The sequence below is a fragment of the Paroedura picta genome, chromosome 13, assembly GCF_049243985.1.
Source record: "Paroedura picta isolate Pp20150507F chromosome 13, Ppicta_v3.0, whole genome shotgun sequence".
In the NCBI taxonomy this organism is placed as follows: Eukaryota; Metazoa; Chordata; class Lepidosauria; order Squamata; family Gekkonidae; genus Paroedura; species Paroedura picta.
The window spans coordinates 1,766,634-1,787,008 of NC_135381.1; the positions used below are offsets into that span (position 1 = coordinate 1,766,634).

Below are 20,375 nucleotides of genomic sequence, written 5' to 3' on the forward strand. Positions count from 1 at the left end.
AGACTAGGGGGCGGGGCCTTGGCGTGGCGCCTTCCACTTCTTCCCGCCCACCGCTTAAACACGCCCCTTTCGCAGTTCGGCCGCTCGGCTCCTTCCGCCCGCCGAACGGGTCTGTCGGGGTAAATCTCGCGAGAGTCGGGCGGTGGCCCATTCTGAAGAGAAGAGGCGGGAAAGGGGCGGGGGCCATTTTGAGGGGCGCGAAGGTCGCCGGGCTGGTCCCCTTCAGGGCGTCGCTTTTGACGGGGAAGCCTAAAAACACGCGCGCACCGGCCCCTTACTCTAGGAAGGGTTTTAGGTGTATTTAAGAATTCAGCCTTCCAGACACCTGGGCATGCCAACCTCCCGGTGGGTCCGGGAGTCTCCGTTAAGACTGCTCATCTGCAGGCCGGAGAAAGCGGCAGGTTCAGAATGTGGAAACAAGGAATGGATGGCAGGAGAATTGGGTTCATAAAAAGGATTCAGGGAAAAGGCAGGCAGTGGGCCCGGTGCCTTTTTGAGGGGGCTAGACCAAGACGGGTGGCCATGCGAGTCTCTCAGTAGTGGGAGAAAAGAGGAAGACTCCAGAAGTACCTTCAAAACCAGCCCAGTTTGTGCTTTGAGGAGCTGCCCTGAGTCAAGGCTCACTTCAGATACAGCTAGGCGAGACCCACTGTCCCATCTTGGAGAGTGGAGTGAGTTCGGAGGTCTGCTGACAATAGCAGGCCGATGATCATAGGAGGTAAATGACAACAGCAGGTTTGCCAGATTGTGTGTGATATGCAGGGCTGTAGAAATTGGCCTTGATACCGAGAAAGGAAACCTAGGTCTGGATTCAGTCCAGGAGGATGCATTGTCTCAAGCTTTGTTATCAGTTGCAGTTTCGCAACCTCTCTTCCTAACCCCCTTGAAATTCCAGAACTGCTACTCTTTGGTCAGCAACTGCAAGTGTTGGAAGCTTCAAGTGTTGCTACACTGCTTTATTTTTTTATTTGTTTGTATTTTGCTTGAGGGAGCTGTTGATTGGTGGCCTGATGTACCTTAGGTGTTAGGTTATGAGTACTGGTTGACCTGGAACATGCAGGCACCTTCACTTGAGGTGTTTTAAATGTAATGTCAGGTATTCAGCTTGGTGAAAGCCCTCACTCCACCTGTTGACTGACTGTTCACCTTTTCCCATTTTAGTTCCCTAAATTAGTTCCCAGTTTTGCTTCTACAAATGTCCATTTGACATTTTATCAGTAGGATGTCCTCAAGATGTTGTTCCTCAGGGCTTAATTTTATTTTATAGCATTTTAGGGTTCCCAATCTCTAGGTGGCACCTGAAGAAATGATGGTATAACTGATCTCCAAAAGTCAAGAGTTCAATTGTCTGGAGAGGGGATGGGAAGCTGCTTTGGAAGGTGGATTCTATGGCACCCCTCCCTCTGCAATCCCCCCCTCAAATTTCCCAAGCCAGAGTTGGTAACCCTAGCATCCAGTCCCTACATATAAATCAGAAAAAAGGGGCTGCCTTTCATCTCAAACACATGGCACCAATCCATGTAGGCTTATTGTGAATGGAGAGACAAATAAGGTTACAGAGGCATGGAGCTGTCAGCTAAGTCTCAGTGATGAGAGTTGGTGATAGATAGGTGGCGCTCCTGGCCAGCAGGCCAATCTGCCTTTCAAACAAGCAAGACAGTGTAATGAGCAGCCCACAGTGCCTAACCCGCTCTGAGCCACTGTGGTTTATTGGTTCAGAGCAGTGGCTTCTAATTTGGTGAGCCAGGTTTGATTCCCAGCTCTTTCACATGCAGCCAGCTAGGTAACCTTGGGCTCATCACAGCCCTGATAGTGCTGTTCTGACCAAGCAGTCCTGTTAGAAGCTCTCTTAGCCCCACTTAGGGGAGAGGCAAGGAAGGCAATTGTAATCCGCTTTGAGATTCCTTCAGGCAGTGAAAAGCAGGGTAATAAAAATCAACTCTTCTTCTGAACAAGCCAGCATCACTCCACATAGGACAGTCCTTCTAGCATATGAGCTTTCCCAACCAACATTATATCTGTCTTGTTTGGATTTAACATTTGTTCAGCCCCAAAGCATCAGTTCAGAACCAACACACATCTGGAGGTTGGAGTGATGAAATATAGAGCTGGGTGTCTGCTATGTATTGATGTCACCCAATCCCAACACTTTGGACAATCTCAGTTGTCAGTCTCATATAGATTAAAAACATGGGTGAGAGAACAGAATCCTGTGGCACTTCACAAGATAAATCCCAACCAGTTGATTCTGTTACTTGCAGTGGAGATGATGTCTGGTCAAGCAGAAAAGAGTGAAACCACCAAAGAACTATGTCCTGAATACCAACTCCATATTCAAGCCACTGGATATGGAGTGGTCAACAAAGGCCACTGTCCAACTTTAAATGAAGATGGTCCACCAGTACAAATGAAGCAAGCATGAAGATTTTTGTGAATGCATCGTGAGTGGGGCTCCCCTAAAGTATTAAAGGTAAGAAGTCATTTAGCATAAAGTAGTACTGCAATTCATTTTATAGAGACAGAACAATGTGTTGGAGCAGAATGAGTGACTGAGTAGCTTACAGTAGAAATCCTTATGCCAACCACTGGGTTTATGATCAGAGCCCATAAGAACATCCACCAAACAGCGGCCTCAACCCCTAGGAGGAAAAGGATAAACTAGAAGATTTGAGTCCCGTCCAGGTATTGTGTGTGTTGATTGTTTTAAAGTTTTTAAATTGTATGCTGATTTTATTGATGTTTGAAAGGGCAGGTTATAAATAAAAATTATTGTACAGTGAAGCCGGGATTCTAAGAATCCTTTGTGCAACACAAGGTAGACAAAGCTTGTCCACCTTGAATAGGAACAGTCCAAAGGAAAAGAAACATTGATTTCTTAATGCTTATCTTCAAGAAAGTGACGTAATTGAAAAAGAAAGTGGCTAGACAGGAATTCTCTTTTCTTTGAATAGTGCTTTGTGGTTGCACATTCTTTGAATACACTTGCCTTTCTGCAAACATCAGCTTGAATTTGTCATTATGATGCATTTCTGTACAAACCAAGCCTTTGTATGTTTCATCTCAGCTGGATTGTATGACAAAGATATGTACTGGATACTCTAGCCTTACTTGCAGCGTGATTACAAGTGCTACTCTATAGCTGCTTAAAGAGAGACAGCATATAAAGTTTCCCAAATAAACACTGGGTCTAAATATTGGAATTAAGATACCTGAAACACAGAATGTTAAGAAGTTTTACTATGAAACTGACTTTATGCATTTCATATAAGCTCACAGAAAATCACAAGAATTGCTAGTAGAAACAGACCCAACTTCACAGCATGTATTGCTCTAGAATGGCTACCTGGAAATTGTATTCTCTAACATAAAAAGGAGAGACAATTTCTGCTTAGGTTCTACACAGCAAGGAAAGGAAAGAAGCCCTCAGCACTTAGCTTCCCCTTACTTCTGACTGCCACCAGAAACCGTTCTTTCGCAAGTTGGTGTCCCCACAACAATTCATTTTTCAGAGGACTCAAACAGATATGCTGAATTGCAAATATGTAGTAAGTTGTTTGGTGTAGAAAAAAAATCCAAGTAAAATAAAAGCAGACAGGCAAATGTGTGTTTGTTTTTTGAACAGAGGCTTCTTAGGTTGTAGAGGTTAAGGTATGCTTTGTGAAGGACGTCTCTCTACATATCCACACGCTGCTAGCAAGTGTCTAACGTACTCCATGTCAGAGACACGAGCATTGCAGGTGTCCTTTAGGAATTCTTCTGTGGAACTTTTATTGTTACCTAGAAAGAAGAGGGATTATTGTGACTGGTTTGTTGGACTGTTCTCCCATTTCTACAAGATAGGTCCCAAACTAACTTCCTAAATCAATATTAAGGCAAAACAACATTGTATAATGCAGCAGAAGTGTTGTGATCTAGAATGTATCCCTCCAGATTTGCCATCAGTTATCTGATGAAACAGGTTCACGTCTACAGCAGAACTCATTGGAGGCAACCCCAGCCTTCAGGATGTCATCTAGCCCCACGGCCGCTTGCATAGCACTAAGACTACCCAGTCCACTGTGGAAGCTGCAAGCCACCAGGATGAACTACTTCACCCTCACCTTACTCTTCAAATCACTTCCGACTCAAATGTTCAGGAACAGAACTAGTTCACTGTTTTTTGTATGCATCAAATTTACTTCTCAACACTTTCTTTGTCTGTAGAATTGTGATGCAAAAGGCAGCTGAAACTTTGATCCAATTCACCCAAGCATTACTTGAGTGTTACCCTGCCCTTAGGCACCTGAAGAAATGATGTTGATCATCATCTCTTCCCTTGAAAACCTTACAGGGCTGCCATGTTGGCTGCAACTTGACAGCAAAAAGAAGAAGCAAAACATGATAAACTACTGGTCGTCCCATAAGCAGTGCAGATTTAATTTCTGCTCACATGAGGGGTAGAGATGTTGGCAAAATATAATGAAAATATATAAAAAAAGAATGTGCCATGGGAAAAAAGGAGGGTTGAAGATACTCACCGTTTTCACCTCTGTGTATGGTTGCAAGCCATATTCCCCACCCTCACGACCTTGTCCAGATGCTTTGTAGCCACCAAATGGAGCCTGGCTGCCAAACACATTGTAGCAGTTTATCCTACAAAAAGGAAACAAAAAGTTGTATACTTAATTTACTGTCAGCATTTTCCTTTGAAAATGGAGAACTCTTTAGGTTAAAACAGAACCTTCATTGGGAAAGCTCTGAAAGAAGAGACAGAATAACTTTAGGCCCTCATCAAAATGCCACAATGCGCTCACAAGGAGCATACAAAGAGTTCACAAAGGTTGTCAAAGAGGAAAGATTCAACAATTGCATTTGGCCTCTTACCAGACGGTTCCGGCACGCAAACCCTGAGAAACATAGTTGGCTTTATCAACATCTTTGGTGAAGATGGCTGCCGCCAAGCCATACTTGCTGTCATTGGCTCTGTTGATGACTTCCTCAATGGTTTTGAACCTTAGGATCTGCATGACTGGCCCGAATATCTGAAGCAGAGAAGCACACATGCAAAGAGGGAATCTTATACCGTCACCCCTAGAGTGTATAAGTCTTGCTCAGTTACATCATAAATACTTATAAATTCTCATTGCAGTGTGTCAAGACGTAATTAAAACAGAAGGGTGCTAATACAAATGCCACAGTTTGGGCAATTCCGGGAGCAGACCTTTCTGTGACGTGGCAGGGAGGAAGGAAGGAAGGAAGGAAGGAAGGAAGGAAGAGTGTTCTGACCTCCTCTTTAGCAATAATCATGCTGTCTTGGACCTCTCCAAAGATGGTTGGCTGGATGAAGTAGCCTTTGTCTGCGGCAGGATTGCCACCACAAAGCAGCTTTGCTCCTTCCTTTTTCCCAGTACTGATGTACCCGAGGACCTTCTTGTACTGATTCTCATCAACCTGAAGGGCCATCAAAATAGGAACATTTTGGTCAGTTCTGTTCGTCACAAAAGGCAGGCATTTTACTGCTGCATCAGTCACATGGCTATGTACACTACGGTTCTCCATTTCAGGCAAAATTTACAAAGCTTCAGATATTTATTTTCTTACTGGTAAGGATGCAAAGATATGTCAGGGTTATTTTTAAATTGACTGGCTTTCTGATGGGTACCAAGTAAAGACACTGAATCTTCAAATTGATTTCCATTTCCTGCTAAAGAGACGCTGTTTATCACATGGCTTCCTACAATTTTCTTAATGTATCCACAAAAACAGAACTAAATTCCCATATATCATGTCATCTAACATAGGTTTTAACTCCCACATCCTCAGCTTTTTTAAACTGGGGGCTGTTTTCAGACAACGTGCAAAGATCAAGCCCTTCTGCAAGAATGTCTCATGGTTTTTCAATGGAAGGCATATGGTCCAAGGAGGAGGGATGGAAACAAGAGGGGGGCAACGAAAGCTTTGAACCTTTATGCTCTCACCTGAGGTCCTTGTTCTGTCTTTAAGTCAAATGGGTTTCCAACCACCCTGGCTTTGGCTCGCTCCACACTCCTCTCCACAAACTCATGGTAGATATCCTCCTGGACATATGTCCGAGAGCCAGCACAGCAGCACTGTCCCTGATTGAAGAACAAGGCAGAATGGGCTTGCTCAACAGCCCAGTCCACTGCAAGAGAGAAGAAAGTCACTCTGTAAGATGATCTGGAAAACAGATGTCTTTCCTAGTAGCAAGGAAATACAGCCACAATTCCACTCCTGCTTCCTAAGAAAACCATTCACAATTTAATCCTGCGGAATGTTTTAGAGTAAATGTATATTGCAGCTGCTATGCTATGTATATCAGCTACTACTGTGGTGTAGGTTACTTGGCTCAGGTGAAGGAAATGAAGAGGAACCAAACAGCAGAAGATAAAGCGAAGAGGAAAGAAACAGTTATAACAAAAAGAAAAATGATGCATGGAAGGTCAGCTGTTTATTTGAAATATTTTTATCTTCTCTTTCCAAGATATATTCAAGATGGCCATAAGGTAAGGCATTACAGTAGTTTAATTAAACATCCCCTTTGTATTTTGTGCAACTTTTGCTTTTTGTGGTGAAGACACAGCACCTCTTTTTGCAAGAAGGAGACATGACTGGGGGTCTTCTCCATGCAATGCTTGTGCTCTGCCACTGAGCCACCCCCACCATCCATTTAGCTGCTAAATTAATTATTCTGAAGAAGTTCTGCTAAAAGGTTAACTATTGCATCATATTAGCTCCTCCATAATTTATTATAGAAACTGAACAGGTCAGGAGGCATCTTCCAAGCTGCAGCCTCTCACATAATCAGGGCTTCAACCTGTGGTTGGGATTCCCAGATAAACTGAACATAAGCCAAACTAAGAAAAATTAGAACTCAGACGATTCCCCCTTGAAATCTTCTGCACTGCACTGAGCTTAACTTTCTACTTCTATTTCCTGCCACTTTGCACTCATATTGAATGGCAAGAGTAGGTCTGGGACTCCTCCCATTATGCCCCCCAACAAGCTCTGTGGTCATCGGACCAAAGCCTACTCAGGGTCCCTGGCCCCAAACATGTGACACTGGCCTCAACTAGCCAAAAGGCTTCCGGCTTGAGAGTGCAGTGAGCCCCCTGCCTCACTGCAGATGTGACCCTTCCCCCTTTTCCAGTTTCCACTGCTACTGCCAAGCAAAGAGCCTTACTGTCAGCATCAGACATGATGATATTTGGGCTCTTTCCCCCAAGCTCCAGTGTCACTCTCTTCAGATTACTTTCCGCAGCCGCCTTTTGGATTAGGTGCCCAACCTATAATGGAGAAACGGAGAAAGGCGTGGAATGTACAAAATGAACCTCTCAGGGAACAGTGCACAGAGATGAGGAAGGCGTGATATGAAACAAAGTCCTAATGGGACAGGCCCACTGCAGGACCCAGGACAAAGGTGAAGGTAACACTGCCAGACAGAGGCACTGGCATTTTCGTTTCAGTAATGGCAACCTGAGACGTAACAGACCCAATATAGCTAATGGAAGCTGGTTATAGAGCACACTGAATCCTGACAGTTAAAACAGATTTACCTGGAAACAAATCCCATTACTTTCAATTAACTTTAAGTATGCATATTTAGGATTGCAAGCTAAGTGCCGCACTATTTTGGTCACAAGAAGAATGCTGCACCGCTAAAACAGTGCCAGAAGTGCAGTGAAATTGGATCATTTTGGATTACTTGTGTTGCATAAGCTACCGGCTCACCCTCCTCCTTTGTTTTCAGATTGCAAATCTAGGATCAATGTACGAACTGCTTACAGTATTGTTTCGCCGGAGGGATTACCTAAATCCTAGGGTCTCCATAGCAATCAGCAGTTTTAGTTTGTCCTCTTTTAACAACTAGTGTCTTTCTATCAATTTTATTAAGAACTGTAATCTTTTCATCCTCTTCCAGCAGTTACCTCTTCTCCTTGGGGGTTATTGGTTTGGTCTAGAGAACCATTAGGGCACACTAAATAGCAGCAGTTCACCACAGTTTTCTTGTTTACCAAAATTCAGTTCAAAAGTTGTTCTTTGAAAGTTAATCAATGCAGGAGGGCTAGCCCAAAACTTAAATGTTTAGATCCTTTCCCAGATCAGGAAGAGGTCCAGCTACATTACAAGCAAAGATGTTCAAGTATTGACTGAATCACCTTTCCCAGATAACAATACTCAACACTTCCGCAGCTCTTCTCTAAAATACTCAAGTGCTTCGAAAAAATCCTCATAGTAATTATTTACAATACCCTGTGGGGTTGCTCAGTATTAACACACACACCCCGAATATGCAGTACAGGGATAGTTAGACCAGTAGCTTGCCCAAGGCTATCTAGCGACTTCCCAATTTGAAGTTCAGTCTCCTAGCCAATGTGGAACATGAGCTCTTAGAACTGGAAAAGATCTCCGTTAATCCACTGTCACCAGGAGGTGGCTTACAGTACCATTCTAGTGTTATAACCTTCTAAGTCCATTAACTTCAATGGGTTTAAGAGAGTGCAACTCTGTTTAGGATGGCATGGCTCTTCTGGATTTAGAAAAGACTGTGAAACTGGAAAAGATGGTGATGTGGCTTAATTCTTTGGGGATTTGTGGCTTCCTGCCCCAGATCAACCATGAAGTTACTTGATAGCCACGGGCCAAGAAGCTGTGAATTAGCTGTGAAGCTAATTTACAGATAGAATAAAACCAAAGGAATTGCAAGGCTCTTGGTACTCTGAAGGACCCGAAAAGCTGATCTAATCCACTGCCTGGTGCCAGTGAGACAATCCGACATCACGTCCCAAACCATTTATCATCTGCAAACAGGGCCTAAAATGGACAGAAGAGGCTTCCTGAAAGGTCTAATCAGAGAAGACTCAATTAGGAAGCAATCTTGTTAACTGTCTAGCTTCAAGGTAACAGGCTTAACCCCGGGCCAGCAGACACCCTACATTCCAATTCTAAATGGGAAGCTGCCCTGCCCTGGACAGCCCAGGGTAGCCCGATCTCATCAAAGTTCGGAAGCTAAGCGGGGTTGGCCCTGGCGGGTCCTTGGATAAGAAGCCAGCAATGAAGTCCGGGGTCACTGCTCAGACAGGCTATGGCAAGCCACCCCTGTTCATCTCTTCCCTTGAAAACCCTTTGGAGTCACTTGATTGCACTTTCCACCACCAAATAGGACATACCCTTGGCTGTCCTCTCCTTTAATCTTCTCTCCCTCTATGGTTTGTTGAAAGGAAGGTAAGCTGCTTGGGGCAGGGGCCTTTCCTCAACCTACTGTGATGTTATTCTGTAAGCAGATGGTGCCATACCCATAATAGACATCCTTCATGGCTGTGTCAGTGTCCTACTAAAATCCTGATAACGGATGGTTAAAGAGAATGCTGGGCTGTCATAAGACAGTGGAGCCCATGAAGCACTCTGAGCACTGACATGCTATGTAAATCCCAAGCAGCAGCAGCAGCAGAAGAGGCCAGGGCAGGTTCATTTTAAGGGAGAATGAACAAATCTCAAGGGAAAGAGATTCTGCCCAAAGTTAAAGCAAGCTGGAACTAGCCAGCTATTGGGAAACTGAGCAGGAAGTTCAGCCTGAAGGCACAGACAGACGATGGTCCAGGCTTGCAGATTACTCACCTCTGTGGAGCCAGTGAATGCCACTTTGTCAATATCCATGTGGGACGCAATAGCAGCCCCTGCTGTGTGCCCATAGCCAGGAATAATGTTCACCACGCCAGGGGGGAATCCAGCCTGCAAGGTGAAGCACGAACACATGACTCTTCCCTAATGATTCAGGGACTGCTGATCGATGATAGAGAACCTGCTATGCAAGGGGAGGTCACGGGGTCAGTCCCCTACATCTCCAGTTAAAGGGCAGCTGGACTTGGGGAGACATTCCCAACCAGAGGCCCTGAAGGATTGCTACCAGTCAGAGAAGGCAATACTGGGATAGTTTTCTGACCTAGGTTTGGGTAGCTTTGGGGCTCGGCAACCTCACATAATAGGTGGAGACAATTTCCATTTCTGGTCCACATTTTCCCAGTCATGGATGGAAGAGAGCCAAAGCATTTGGCTGGAAGGTGGACAGATACAGAACAGCAACTGTCACCAAGGAGGGTTCACTGAAGTTTTGCACTACAACCTCAATGCGGATTTAAAACTCTTTTCAACAGATTGTGGTTTATCTCTGGAAATCTTAGTCATGTTTTGGTGCAGCTGAGATGGCTTGCAGAAATCCTCCGCTTGCTGACTATATGAGTTGGTGAGCGATGACCATAAGGCAAAGAATTGGGTATGTAGCTATGGTGAGCTAGCCTGTGTTGCAGGGGAAAAGACACAAGATTCCTTACCTCTTTGATCAGGCTGGCCACATACAACCCAGTCAAGGGGGTTTGCTCAGCCAGTTTCATCACCACCACATTCCCTGTGGCCAGTGCTGGACCAAGTTTCCAGGCTTGCATGAGCAGAGGGAAATTCCACTGCAGTCAAGACACAAAAGTGGATAAGGAAGGTTAGCATTACCCAGCACAGCAGAATCCCTCGACTCCCCTTCCTTGTTCCTACAACCTGGAGTGGGAGATTTTGCTGCATTAAATCCATAGTGGGATGGGAATTAACAGATACATGGCCATGCACCAAGCAAGGAAGCCAACAGACAAAGAACAACAAAGATGGGATGCCGGCAGGCAAATCTGGATGTTCTTTTCTCTTGTGACAGAATTTGTAAGGCTAAAGGAAATCTGTGATGTGCTGAAGTAGCTCTTTTGCCACTGAGGCCTTTCTTCTTTCAGGATATGCTCTGGAAAGACTAGTGTTCACGAAACGTCTTCTTCTGCATCCAGGGTCAAATCACTTTCAGTCCATTCTGTTTATAGGTACATATATGTAGGCAACAAGGCCCTCGGCAGTCTCCACATGGCAGCATAGGATTCAAGACCCGCTGACTTCAGCGTGCTGGAAAGACAAGACTCTTGCCTGAATGGCTACAGAAGCACAGGGGCAGAGTCCTTGTGTGTCTCAAGCGTAGCCCACCCATCTCCCAAGGGATGGGGTAGTAAGTATTACTTACTGGAATGATCTGTCCGCAGACCCCAACTGGCTCGTGCCTTGTGTAGGTGAAGAAGTCTCCATCCATGGAAACTGTTTTCCCGTGGAATTTGTCTGCCCAGCCTGCATAGTACCTGAAATGGAACAATTTATTGTTTACACGGTCAATTCGAGACGAAGGGGGATATGCAGGGAAACTCTACTTGTATTCCAAAGAGTTACTGTACACATTCTGTGCTCCTTTTGCTCTGCACTTGGGAGTTCTCAGCTGCTCACTCTAAGCAGCATGCCCTCCTAGACCGGCCTCTGGTTAGTGTTACTTCTTGCCCTCTGCACCCCTCCTCTTCTCCGGCTGAAAGTATGAACTGCATCGTGAATGTCATAAGACTGCTATTCATTTGTATAAACAGAAGAAACTGGGCGGCAGGAGTGGGGGAGAAGCTCATAGAAACCCAAGACGTTCCTGGCAAGTACATCAGTTGACACAGTTTCTATTTTGCTGCCTGTGATTAAGGTGTACGGGCACCAACATTATGCATTGCTGCTAGACTTCCCCTGTGCCATATGGCTGACTAACATCTTGTAGAAGGACCCTTATACAAAAATAACACACCGATTAGCCTGTAGAAGCTTTACCTTTCCCTTCCATATGCGACCCAAGAGGGGAAAAATAATAAGCTTCTGGAAAACTTCCACGCCCTGTTGAATGGAAGTGATCCAGAGTGTGGCCAGTGATTAGATCCAAGTCATATGGGAGGGGAGAATTTAATACAGCGGGTTTAGGAATCTTATATCTGCACTATGGGTGGTTTGAAAGCAAGGCACAATTAGGATTGAGATCCACCAGCAATTTCTTCTGCAAAAACCCATTGAAACCAATGGGAACTGTGCTTGCTTGTTGTAGTCAGGCCTTTTGAAGGGGACATTCCTGACTGTGCCTTGCTTTCAGACAAAGGACTGGATCCCACAAAGTCTCTTGCTGCAGGAAAGCACTGGGAGAAAGTGCTATTGTTAGTGGCATGGATTTATCAGATCCAGTCTATTGCCCCTCTTGAAAAACCCTCACCGGAGATGTTTGATGACCATGTCTAAATCCACCAGGTAAGAAATAGCATATGGCTTGCCATTGTCCAAGGTTTCCAAAGCCTGCAAACAAAAGAGATGCTATCAGTTCCAAAACTCATCCCATCTTGCCCATCTCCAAATCACATTATCAAATGCCTGCTGGAGACTTTCCAAATGTACCAGGAAAAGTTGTGTCAGACTGGCCTGTCAAACACTGTCAACCAACCGCAAACCAGTTTGCTGAGAGCGGTGGGCTATAAACTGAAACATTAAAAAAAAGCTTGTCTATTCTTTGGCTGTGGTCAGATGATCCACACAGCCAAGAATGCTGCTATATAGGAACTGAAACAGAAATAAAGCGGCAGCTATTAACCCCCCCACACTACACACACCCACACAAAGCAAAATAAATTTTAAAGGCAGTTGTGCTAGTTGTGGCAAGCTGGAGCAACTTGGGATTGCTGCTAGCCGCAGGTGTGTGTGTGTGGGGGTTTTTTTGGGGTGGGGAGCCCTCACTGTTGGTCTTGCTAACAAATGTCAACAGAACCAAATTCAAAAGGTAAGCTTAACTTCTGTGACTAAAGGCTGACCCTAGTGAACCAGGATGGCAGCCAAACAGGAAAAGAAAAGAAAAATACATAAATGCTGTTAAAAATTATTTTAAAAAATCAATACCCGTATATGCCGGCGTATAAGACGACCCCCTAACATTTCCACTCAAAATATAGAGTTTGTTACATTACGTTACATTACTATGGGCAGCTATTTCTATCCCAACTGAAGTGCACCCGGCGTATAGGACGACCCCCCCCACTTGGAGGCATGTTTTTCAGGGGGGAAAGTAGTCTTAGACACCAGCAAATACTGTATATATATTTTTAAAGTTTTACCATAATGTCTAACTAACTTGTTTACAATTAATTGGACAAACAGGTTGAACTTCACTTAAGTATCTTTTTTGTTGTTGTTCTAATGAAATGAATGCTTTTAAAAAAACACTTGAGCCAATATTGGGCTAGACCAGATGGTTTCTGACTCTCAGGTTAGCATCCCTGCTCGGAAGCCCCCTTGAGAAGCAGAGCAGAGCAGAGCAGTCCAAGATAGGCCATACGTACAGCCAGGTAAGCCCGGTCTCTCTCAATCAGGTCAGCGAGACGGTACAGCAGTCTGCCTCGCTGGGAAGCGTCCATCCTTCTCCAAGGAGATCCAAACTTGAACGCATCTCTGGCTGCCTTAACTGCCTTGTCCACATCAGCCTGGAAAAGCAGTCCAAGGAAGACAGGGGTAAACCGTGAGCAATGGCTTGGGATGTGGCCAGCAGAAGGAGCCACAACAAGGACACTGAGGCACACCTAAGCTCATGTGCTCTGGGAGATACACTTGCGCAGAAGAGCAGCATGTTTCAGGACTTCTGCAGCCATGTGGACTGGCCGGCCAGCCTGCACTGTTCCTGTGCTCCCCTACTTCTACATCCAAGTTGGAGGTGTATGGATCGAACCCAAACTGAAAGCATTAATATGCATGGAAGGGAGGGTATATGAGGGAGCCTGCATTTGTTTTCCTGGATCCTGCTGTTCGTCAACCATCAGAAGTTTCCGCCCAAATAGGTTCTCCAAGGCAGTGAACAGAAAACATTTCAACATTAAAAGAGCTCTTTAAAACATTATATACATGCATAACACCAAAGGCAGGGAAGAGGGCCAATAGCAGTTATTGGAGGCATGCTAAAACAAGAGAAGAAATTCAATAGTGACTATTTCCCAACTGGCAGTACCCTCCTGGTCTGCTTATCATAGTTGCCCTTTGGCTACAGCCAGCAGCCAAGATTCTGAGCAATTTCTTTGCTGTGTCATTTGTTTGCCAATATAACTATCCAGGTTTCTTATCAGAGATCACTGTTATGAAATCACACCGGATGGAGGCGGCCAGCCTAGCAACATTTGCATCCAACATTTCTCTTTGCCGGCAGCAGCTGCCTGGCCGATGTTTGTCCTACAGTTTCTGCAGAGGCAGATAAAAGGGCAGGTGGAGGTTTCTATGAAGACAGCAAGTTATTTTTAATATGGGTTGAAATCCACAGGAACAGGTAAACTTTTATTAAAGCTCAAATAGGATTTCTTGTCCCCCAGACAAGAAATCCTATTTGCCAAATTGCTACTGTTCATTCCCCCACTCCTTCCTGTACCCTGGGAAATGGGTGGGAAACAAGGTAGTTACTTAGACTTCACATTTGAAACCAAACTTGCAAGTTGCAAACCTGCAATGCAATGCCATTTGCAAAAGCATTGCAATGATTGTCTCTCCACCTAAGGAGGCCATTGGGCTGCAGAAATGCCTCTTCCCCCTCCCTCCTGTTGTCCTGGAAACCAGCACAAAAGGCAGAAAAGAATCCTAGATAAGAACTGGAAGGTAACTTTGTAGCCCTTTAAACCTCTCCATAACCAGCTATTTGCTATAGCCAAAAAACTGACAAAATAATTCAGCTTTATTTGGGAGCAGGTATACTTATAGCTGACCAGATTCTCTGATTTGTACTCAATATTAAAAGACCAGTAAAGTATTTTTCTGGTCTTTTTTTTTTTTGGCTTAGATACAGCCAGATGCCCATCCCTAGTAATTTTCACTAGTTAAATTTCTGGAAAACAGCATGTCAAATATAGGGGAGAACAAAGAATACTACCCACTGATCCCTTAAAAGTAGATTAAAAGATTGCAGGACTACCAAAGATTGCAGCCAAGATCACACATCTAAGTGGCGAAAAATTGACCTTTCTTATCAGAACTGCCAAATTGTTCCCGACTTTTGTAAAAGAAGATGTGGACTTCATGCCTGTGCTATTGATCACTCCCTGCACCCTCTTTTCGGTTCCAGATTCTGCATTGCTTTGCATTTACCTTGTCTCCCTCAGCGACCTGGCAGATGACCTCTCCTGTGGATGGGTTGATGGTTGGGAAGGTTTTTCTGCTGGTGGAGTCATGCCATTCATTGTTGATGAAAATCTGCAAGCAAGAAACCCATCAATCAGCACTTGGGAGCTTTAGCTCAGGAGGGGCTGGGAATGCTTCAGCTGGCCAAGGGTGCTGACTGATGGCTAAGCACACGTCTTGAGTGCCCTTAATATGGAACACGTAAATGGAAGTGCCACATTCAAAGATCCTGGGGGTGCAAACTGATTGCGAATGCTGGCAGGGGCTCATGGGAATTGTAGTCCATGGACATCTGGAGGGCCGCAGTTTGACTGCCCCTGCCCCAGACCAATTCATACCTCCCCCCCGCCCCCATTGTGCTTCTGGCTTGCCCCAAACCTGCGAGTTTTTCTTTGCGTGCCTTTTTACATTTCTATGCACTGAATGTCTCCTGTTAAGTGTCCATAAGTGTCCAGGTTCTCATGCTTCAGAAAGAAGTGTTACTAAATGCTTTACAAACATGGTGGCAGAAAACACAGGAAATGGCTTTTTAGCCATTGGCATGATGCACAGACAGATAAAAAACGGACAGAAAGAGGCCTTTCTCGGTTGCTGCAGGCCTCTTCCAGAGCAGGTTCCTTTACACACGCACAAAACTCTTGGCCAGCTAGGCTTGCAGCCGCAGTAAATGTGCAGCGGGGTCATAGATTGCAGCACAGTTCTTCTCCTTATTTGCAGTGAGGTTTTGGAAAGCTCTTTCATAGTGGGATAAAGGTCATCAAAAGGAAGAGTCCTTGCACGCTGCCTCCACCCTTCTCAGTCTTCTGGAAATAACCCAGATACGGAACAGGCTCTTTGTTTGACTTAGGCAACTGCCGGTCCACATACTATTGTGCCGATGACGTGGCCCAAATCTTGCCATGGAGCCGTTCATTTGAACGGTGCATGTTTTGCCCATGGACAAGCGTTGAATCAGGTTTTGTTTATCATTAATTTCCCTTCCTTATCAACCACTGTGGACTGAACCATTGCAGACTGCCAGGGGGAAGATAGGAACACTTGATATTTTGCTATAAGGATTCAGGGAGAGCTAAAAAAAGTTCTGTAGAGAAGCCCCACCCTCCCCTGCCATGGGGAATTTCACAATCTGCGTTGATCAAGCGTTCAGGGAGTCTTGCTGAAGGATGCAGAACTCCCCGCTTCGGCAGGGTATTTCTAGCCTTCACCATATATGTAAACCCATTTTTATGGCCTACGTCTGTGGACTCCCTCATCTAGAATCCTGTTTTGCACACTGGGGAAGGCTTGGAATGATTACTTTCAGGGACACCATGAAACCTCTCGACTCCTTGGCAACATGGAGGAATCAGAATCATCCAGAGCTGGAAGAGACCATGAAAGCCAGCTAGTTCTGCCCCCCACCTTCTCAAAACACACACACACACAAACCCCACTCCTGACAGGTGCTCATCCAGTCTCCTAAAAAGGTCCCACAAAGGAGACACCACCACACTATGAGGCAGTAGGCTCCACCTATGAGCAGCCCTCACTCCCAGCAAATGCTTTCCGTTAATTAAATGAGACTTCCTATCCTGGAAATTGAACCCACTGCTCCTAGTCCTTGTCTCTCGAGCAGGAATAAACAGCTGGTCCCCTCTTCAACATGTCTACTTTTTACGTAGCTGAACACAGCACAGAGGGTCCAAGAACCTGGTCTAGTTGTACCAGACCAACCTTCAGCAGTCTCCGTGTTCAATGCACTTCTGAATGCAGCTGTGGAGGAATGCGTGGGGTGGGTGTGGAGGGGTGCCTACATGCTCTGCTTGCGCACTTCCCCAAAATTGCTGGAAACAGAATCAGAGGGACTCTTGGTGTAATTTAGCAGGGCTGTTATGTCCATTCTGATCCCGACAGCTACCAACTAAATGCCCAAATTGATCTTGAGGTGTTGGCTTTATACCTCATTTTTCACTACCCTAAGGGGTCTCAAAGTGGCTTACAATCACCTTCCCTTCCTCCTCCCGCAACAGGCAGGTGGGGCTGGGAGAGCTGTGACAGGACTGCCAAGTGAGAACAGCTCTAACAGGACTGTGACTGGCTCAAGGCCAACCAGCTGGCTGCCAGTGGAGGTGTGGAGAATTAAATCCAGCTTTCCAGATTAGAGACTGCTGCTCTTAATCATGACACCAGGCTGCCTCTGGCAACGTCTCTCCATCCTCTCCTGGCGCAGTTTGTCAGATAAGCTCAGCTTGCCAAGGGCCTTAGTGCCCTTTGCTGCACCCCTTTCTCCAAGCAGCGGTAAAGCAGCTTTACAGACCAGTGAGCCACTTTGGACTCCTGACCCTTGAGTTCCCATCCCCTGTAAGCATCACGGGCATCGGCTGGCTCCTGGCTGACCTGGCCACTCTCACCCCCCCCCCCCCCCCGTTTTGCTATCTCTTCTGCCAAATGCTTAGTTTTAAGCTCCTGGGGGCAGAGACATCTCTTCTCATAACATCGATGGTGCTTGAAGCTCAAGGACACCATTTCAAAAGAGAAGGATGCAGAGCCAGACCCCGCCTGCAACTGCCCCCCGCCTCTCTCCAAGTCAACAGCCAAAGGGGCAAGAGGGTCGTGTGAGATTAGCTTCCCTGGACTATTTTTGCTGCAACAGGCTTCCTGCAAAGCTTATAAGACCAGTCCCCCCCCCCCCACACACACACACACAAGACCTGTAACTTTTCAAAGTTTGTTGGTTTGATTCCATGGTGGTTTTATAACATTTTTTGTTCAGCGCTGTGCAGAATGCAAGACAGACACAGTATCTGCCTGAAGGATTTATTATTTCACACAAAACTGCCAAGTTGGAGGCAAGCGTCTTGCATATCAGAGGGAACAGAGGCCAGAAGCACGGAAATGACTGGAGACTGCACTTTGCAGGCGCCACAGCTGGAATTAGCTTTGTTTTCTTACTGCTTGAGCACCCAAGTGGGAAGGGGGAAGGCCTTATGAATACTTGAGACAGGATTCAAGGATCTGCTAGTCGGGGCCTGGCTGAAGAGGGGAATAACCTGCAAGCCTTGGCATCAGCTGACACGTGAAGCGGCTGTCTACTGAGTCAGACCCTTTGTCCATCAAAATAGATTCAGGGAGGTCACCATGTTGGTCTGAAGCAACAAAACAGCATGAGTCCAGGGGCTCCTTGAAGACCAGCAGAGCTTCATTCTAGGTATAATTAAACTGCACTGGTCTTAGAGGTGCCGCTGGACTCAAACATTCTTCCAGTCTGGCAACGTCAGTCTTGTCCGGCAGGGACTCTTCAGGGTTTCAGGCGAGCAGAAGCCTTTCCTACCCCCTCCTGCCTGATCCTTCCAGCAAGAGATGCCGGGGACTGAACCTGGGGCCGCCTGCATGGCTAGCAGAGGCTCTACCACTGAGCCACACTGTCCCTGCATCCCAAAGAAGCCTACCGCACTGAGTACGCACATCCAAGTCGCTTCTGAGAGCAGGCGTGTTCAGGGCGGTTTGGATGCATCACCCTAACCCACAGGCCAGGACGCTCTGCACATGCCTGGAGACACCCTTTCCTTTAATGTCACATTCTCCCAGGATCCACACTCAAGGTTCTCGGGATGATTCAAAGGAGTTCACTCTCTGCCAGCCAGCTGAAATCTTATACTATGTCAAGCTCTGACTGCCAAGCAGGCCAGTGCAAAGCCCCATCTTTTGTTCTCAGAAGAGAGAAGCAGATGCTGGCAACTAGGACCTTTCGTCTGTTACTTTGCAGGGTGTTTGAGGCTCAGGCTGCTCCCCCCTCCCCCAACAAGAGCAACTGCAAAGGAGAGGCCAGGGTTCTGGTCTACCAGAAACCCCGTTCTTTGACCTTATAAGATCACTCCCCTCCTCTCTGGTGCGCATGCAATGCTCTGCCCGGCACTCTGGACTTGCACACAGGGTGGGAGAGAGCAAGAGTCCCGCAGCACCATCTCGCCCTGTCCTACCTCCGAAGATGCCAGCCACGGTTACTGCCGAAAAGTCAGGGACTAAAACTATCAGGCCACGCTGGCCATGCAACCTGGATAACCCCCAACAGCCAGCCCAGAAGTGCCTCAAAGTCTAACTGCATATCTGGCAGGGGATGAGCTTTCAAGAGGACCTGAAGGAGGGAGAAGTGACCCACAGAAGCTTCCCCCTAGCCCCCAATGGCCTTAGTTGTTCAGGTGCTCCTGGATTCTGGCTCTTTGCTGGGGCTGCAGACTGACCAACGGGGCTACCCATCTTGACGAATCTGCTGGGCGGCATTCATCTCACCTTTCTTCCTTTGTGCCCAGTGCCTGCTAAACATGCCGATTAAGTTACATTAATGCAGATTTCTATACAGGCTGGCTCTGCTTCTGTATGAACGGCAAAGAGAAGCACTCTGCACTCGCTCTTTCCCTGCACTCACACTCTCCCATCTTTTCCAGCAGTAGAAAACACTAGTTATTTCTCTTGCAAATGTCTAGGTATGGTACAGAAAAAGAGCTGGTGAGCAGGAAGAAGCGAAAGCTCTCTGCGTATGTTCAGGGACACATGCAACTGGCTTTCCCCTCAAAGACCGACTTCCCCTTCTGTTCCCCGCCGCCGCCGCGCGTCTCGGAGCCCTAGCTTGTAGAGGAGACGCGGATGCTCGCTGCAGGCGAAAGGCCAGAGACCAAGGCGGTGGGTCCCCGGGCTGCCCGCGCGCCTTACCTTCTTGTAGGAAATGTCCGGTCGCGTGTTGGGTTGCGGCACGGTGGCGGCGGCCGCCCCAAAGGACAAAGGTCTGCAGCCGAGGAGGAGGCGGATGGGGGCCGCCTTGCCGGGCCCCTGGAGCGCCGCTTGCAACATGTTGCCTTCCCTCCGAGAGCGAGTCTGGAAGAGCGTCCCGCCTGGGTCAGCAGCTCCAGCTGGGTCTCTGCTCGCGACTCCTTGGCTCGCTCCCTTTCTCTGCTCGCGACCCGGCCCGGGCACAGCCTCCCCTTCTGGGCAGCCAATGACCTCCGCCGCTGGGGGGGTAGGAGGAGGAGGAGGGAACGCGGGGGCGGAGAGAAGGCGCCCCTCCCCACCCCACCCTACGCGTTCAAGCCTGGCGCGCCACTCTGCGCAACGCGCTCCTCGCGCTGGCTCGTCTTGCAACGCGGCCGGACACAGCGCTGGAGCCCTTCACCCGCGCATCGTGGGCTCTCCCTGCGCCTGACGAGCGTAACTAGAATTCCCAGCTCAGTCGCTATCTGGCTCTATGGGCCTAATCCGCCTTGCTGGCTGATGCACTCCCAGTGCAATAGAGATGCAGATTTTCCTGTTTTAAAACCGGGAAATCCAGCTTCAAAAGGGCATTATTCAAGGTGTGTGGAATTGGACCAGATCTTTCACCAGCT

At 46.9% G+C, this 20,375-nt stretch overlaps 1 protein-coding gene and 1 long non-coding RNA gene across 2 annotated transcripts; one reads left to right on the forward strand and one right to left on the reverse strand.

The window, feature by feature from the left end:
• Positions 1-188: 188 nt before the first annotated feature.
• On the forward strand, positions 189-13,229 carry LOC143822978 (uncharacterized). The gene is made up of 3 exons (XR_013226344.1): positions 189-718; positions 2,262-2,470; positions 13,133-13,229. It is a non-coding gene; the product is annotated as an uncharacterized LOC143822978 (long non-coding RNA).
• On the reverse strand, positions 3,220-19,995 carry ALDH2 (aldehyde dehydrogenase 2 family member). Its single transcript, XM_077308711.1, has 13 exons — positions 19,708-19,995; positions 14,986-15,090; positions 13,206-13,346; positions 12,092-12,171; positions 11,048-11,159; positions 10,329-10,457; positions 9,616-9,729; positions 7,181-7,283; positions 5,958-6,142; positions 5,266-5,430; positions 4,864-5,021; positions 4,518-4,632; positions 3,220-3,777 (listed from the first exon to the last, which is right to left on the reverse strand). Exons 1-13 carry the CDS (start codon positions 19,843-19,845, stop codon positions 3,745-3,747), a joined length of 1,578 nt encoding a protein of 525 aa, XP_077164826.1. The 5' UTR covers positions 19,846-19,995; the 3' UTR covers positions 3,220-3,744.
• Between the last annotated feature and the right edge of the window lie 380 nt (positions 19,996-20,375).

Excerpts from the sequence above, each read along its gene's own strand:
- ALDH2 (XM_077308711.1), bottom strand. The coding sequence starts at position 19,845 with ATGTTGCAAGCGGCGCTCCAGGGGCCCGGCAAGGCGGCCCCCATCCGC. Across the intron at positions 7,284-9,615 it reads CATTCACTGGCTCCACAGAG|GTTGGGCACCTAATCCAAAA; the intron begins GTGAGTAATCTG and ends TCTCCATTATAG. Across the intron at positions 4,633-4,863 it reads TTGCGTGCCGGAACCGTCTG|GATAAACTGCTACAATGTGT; the intron begins GTAAGAGGCCAA and ends TCCTTTTTGTAG.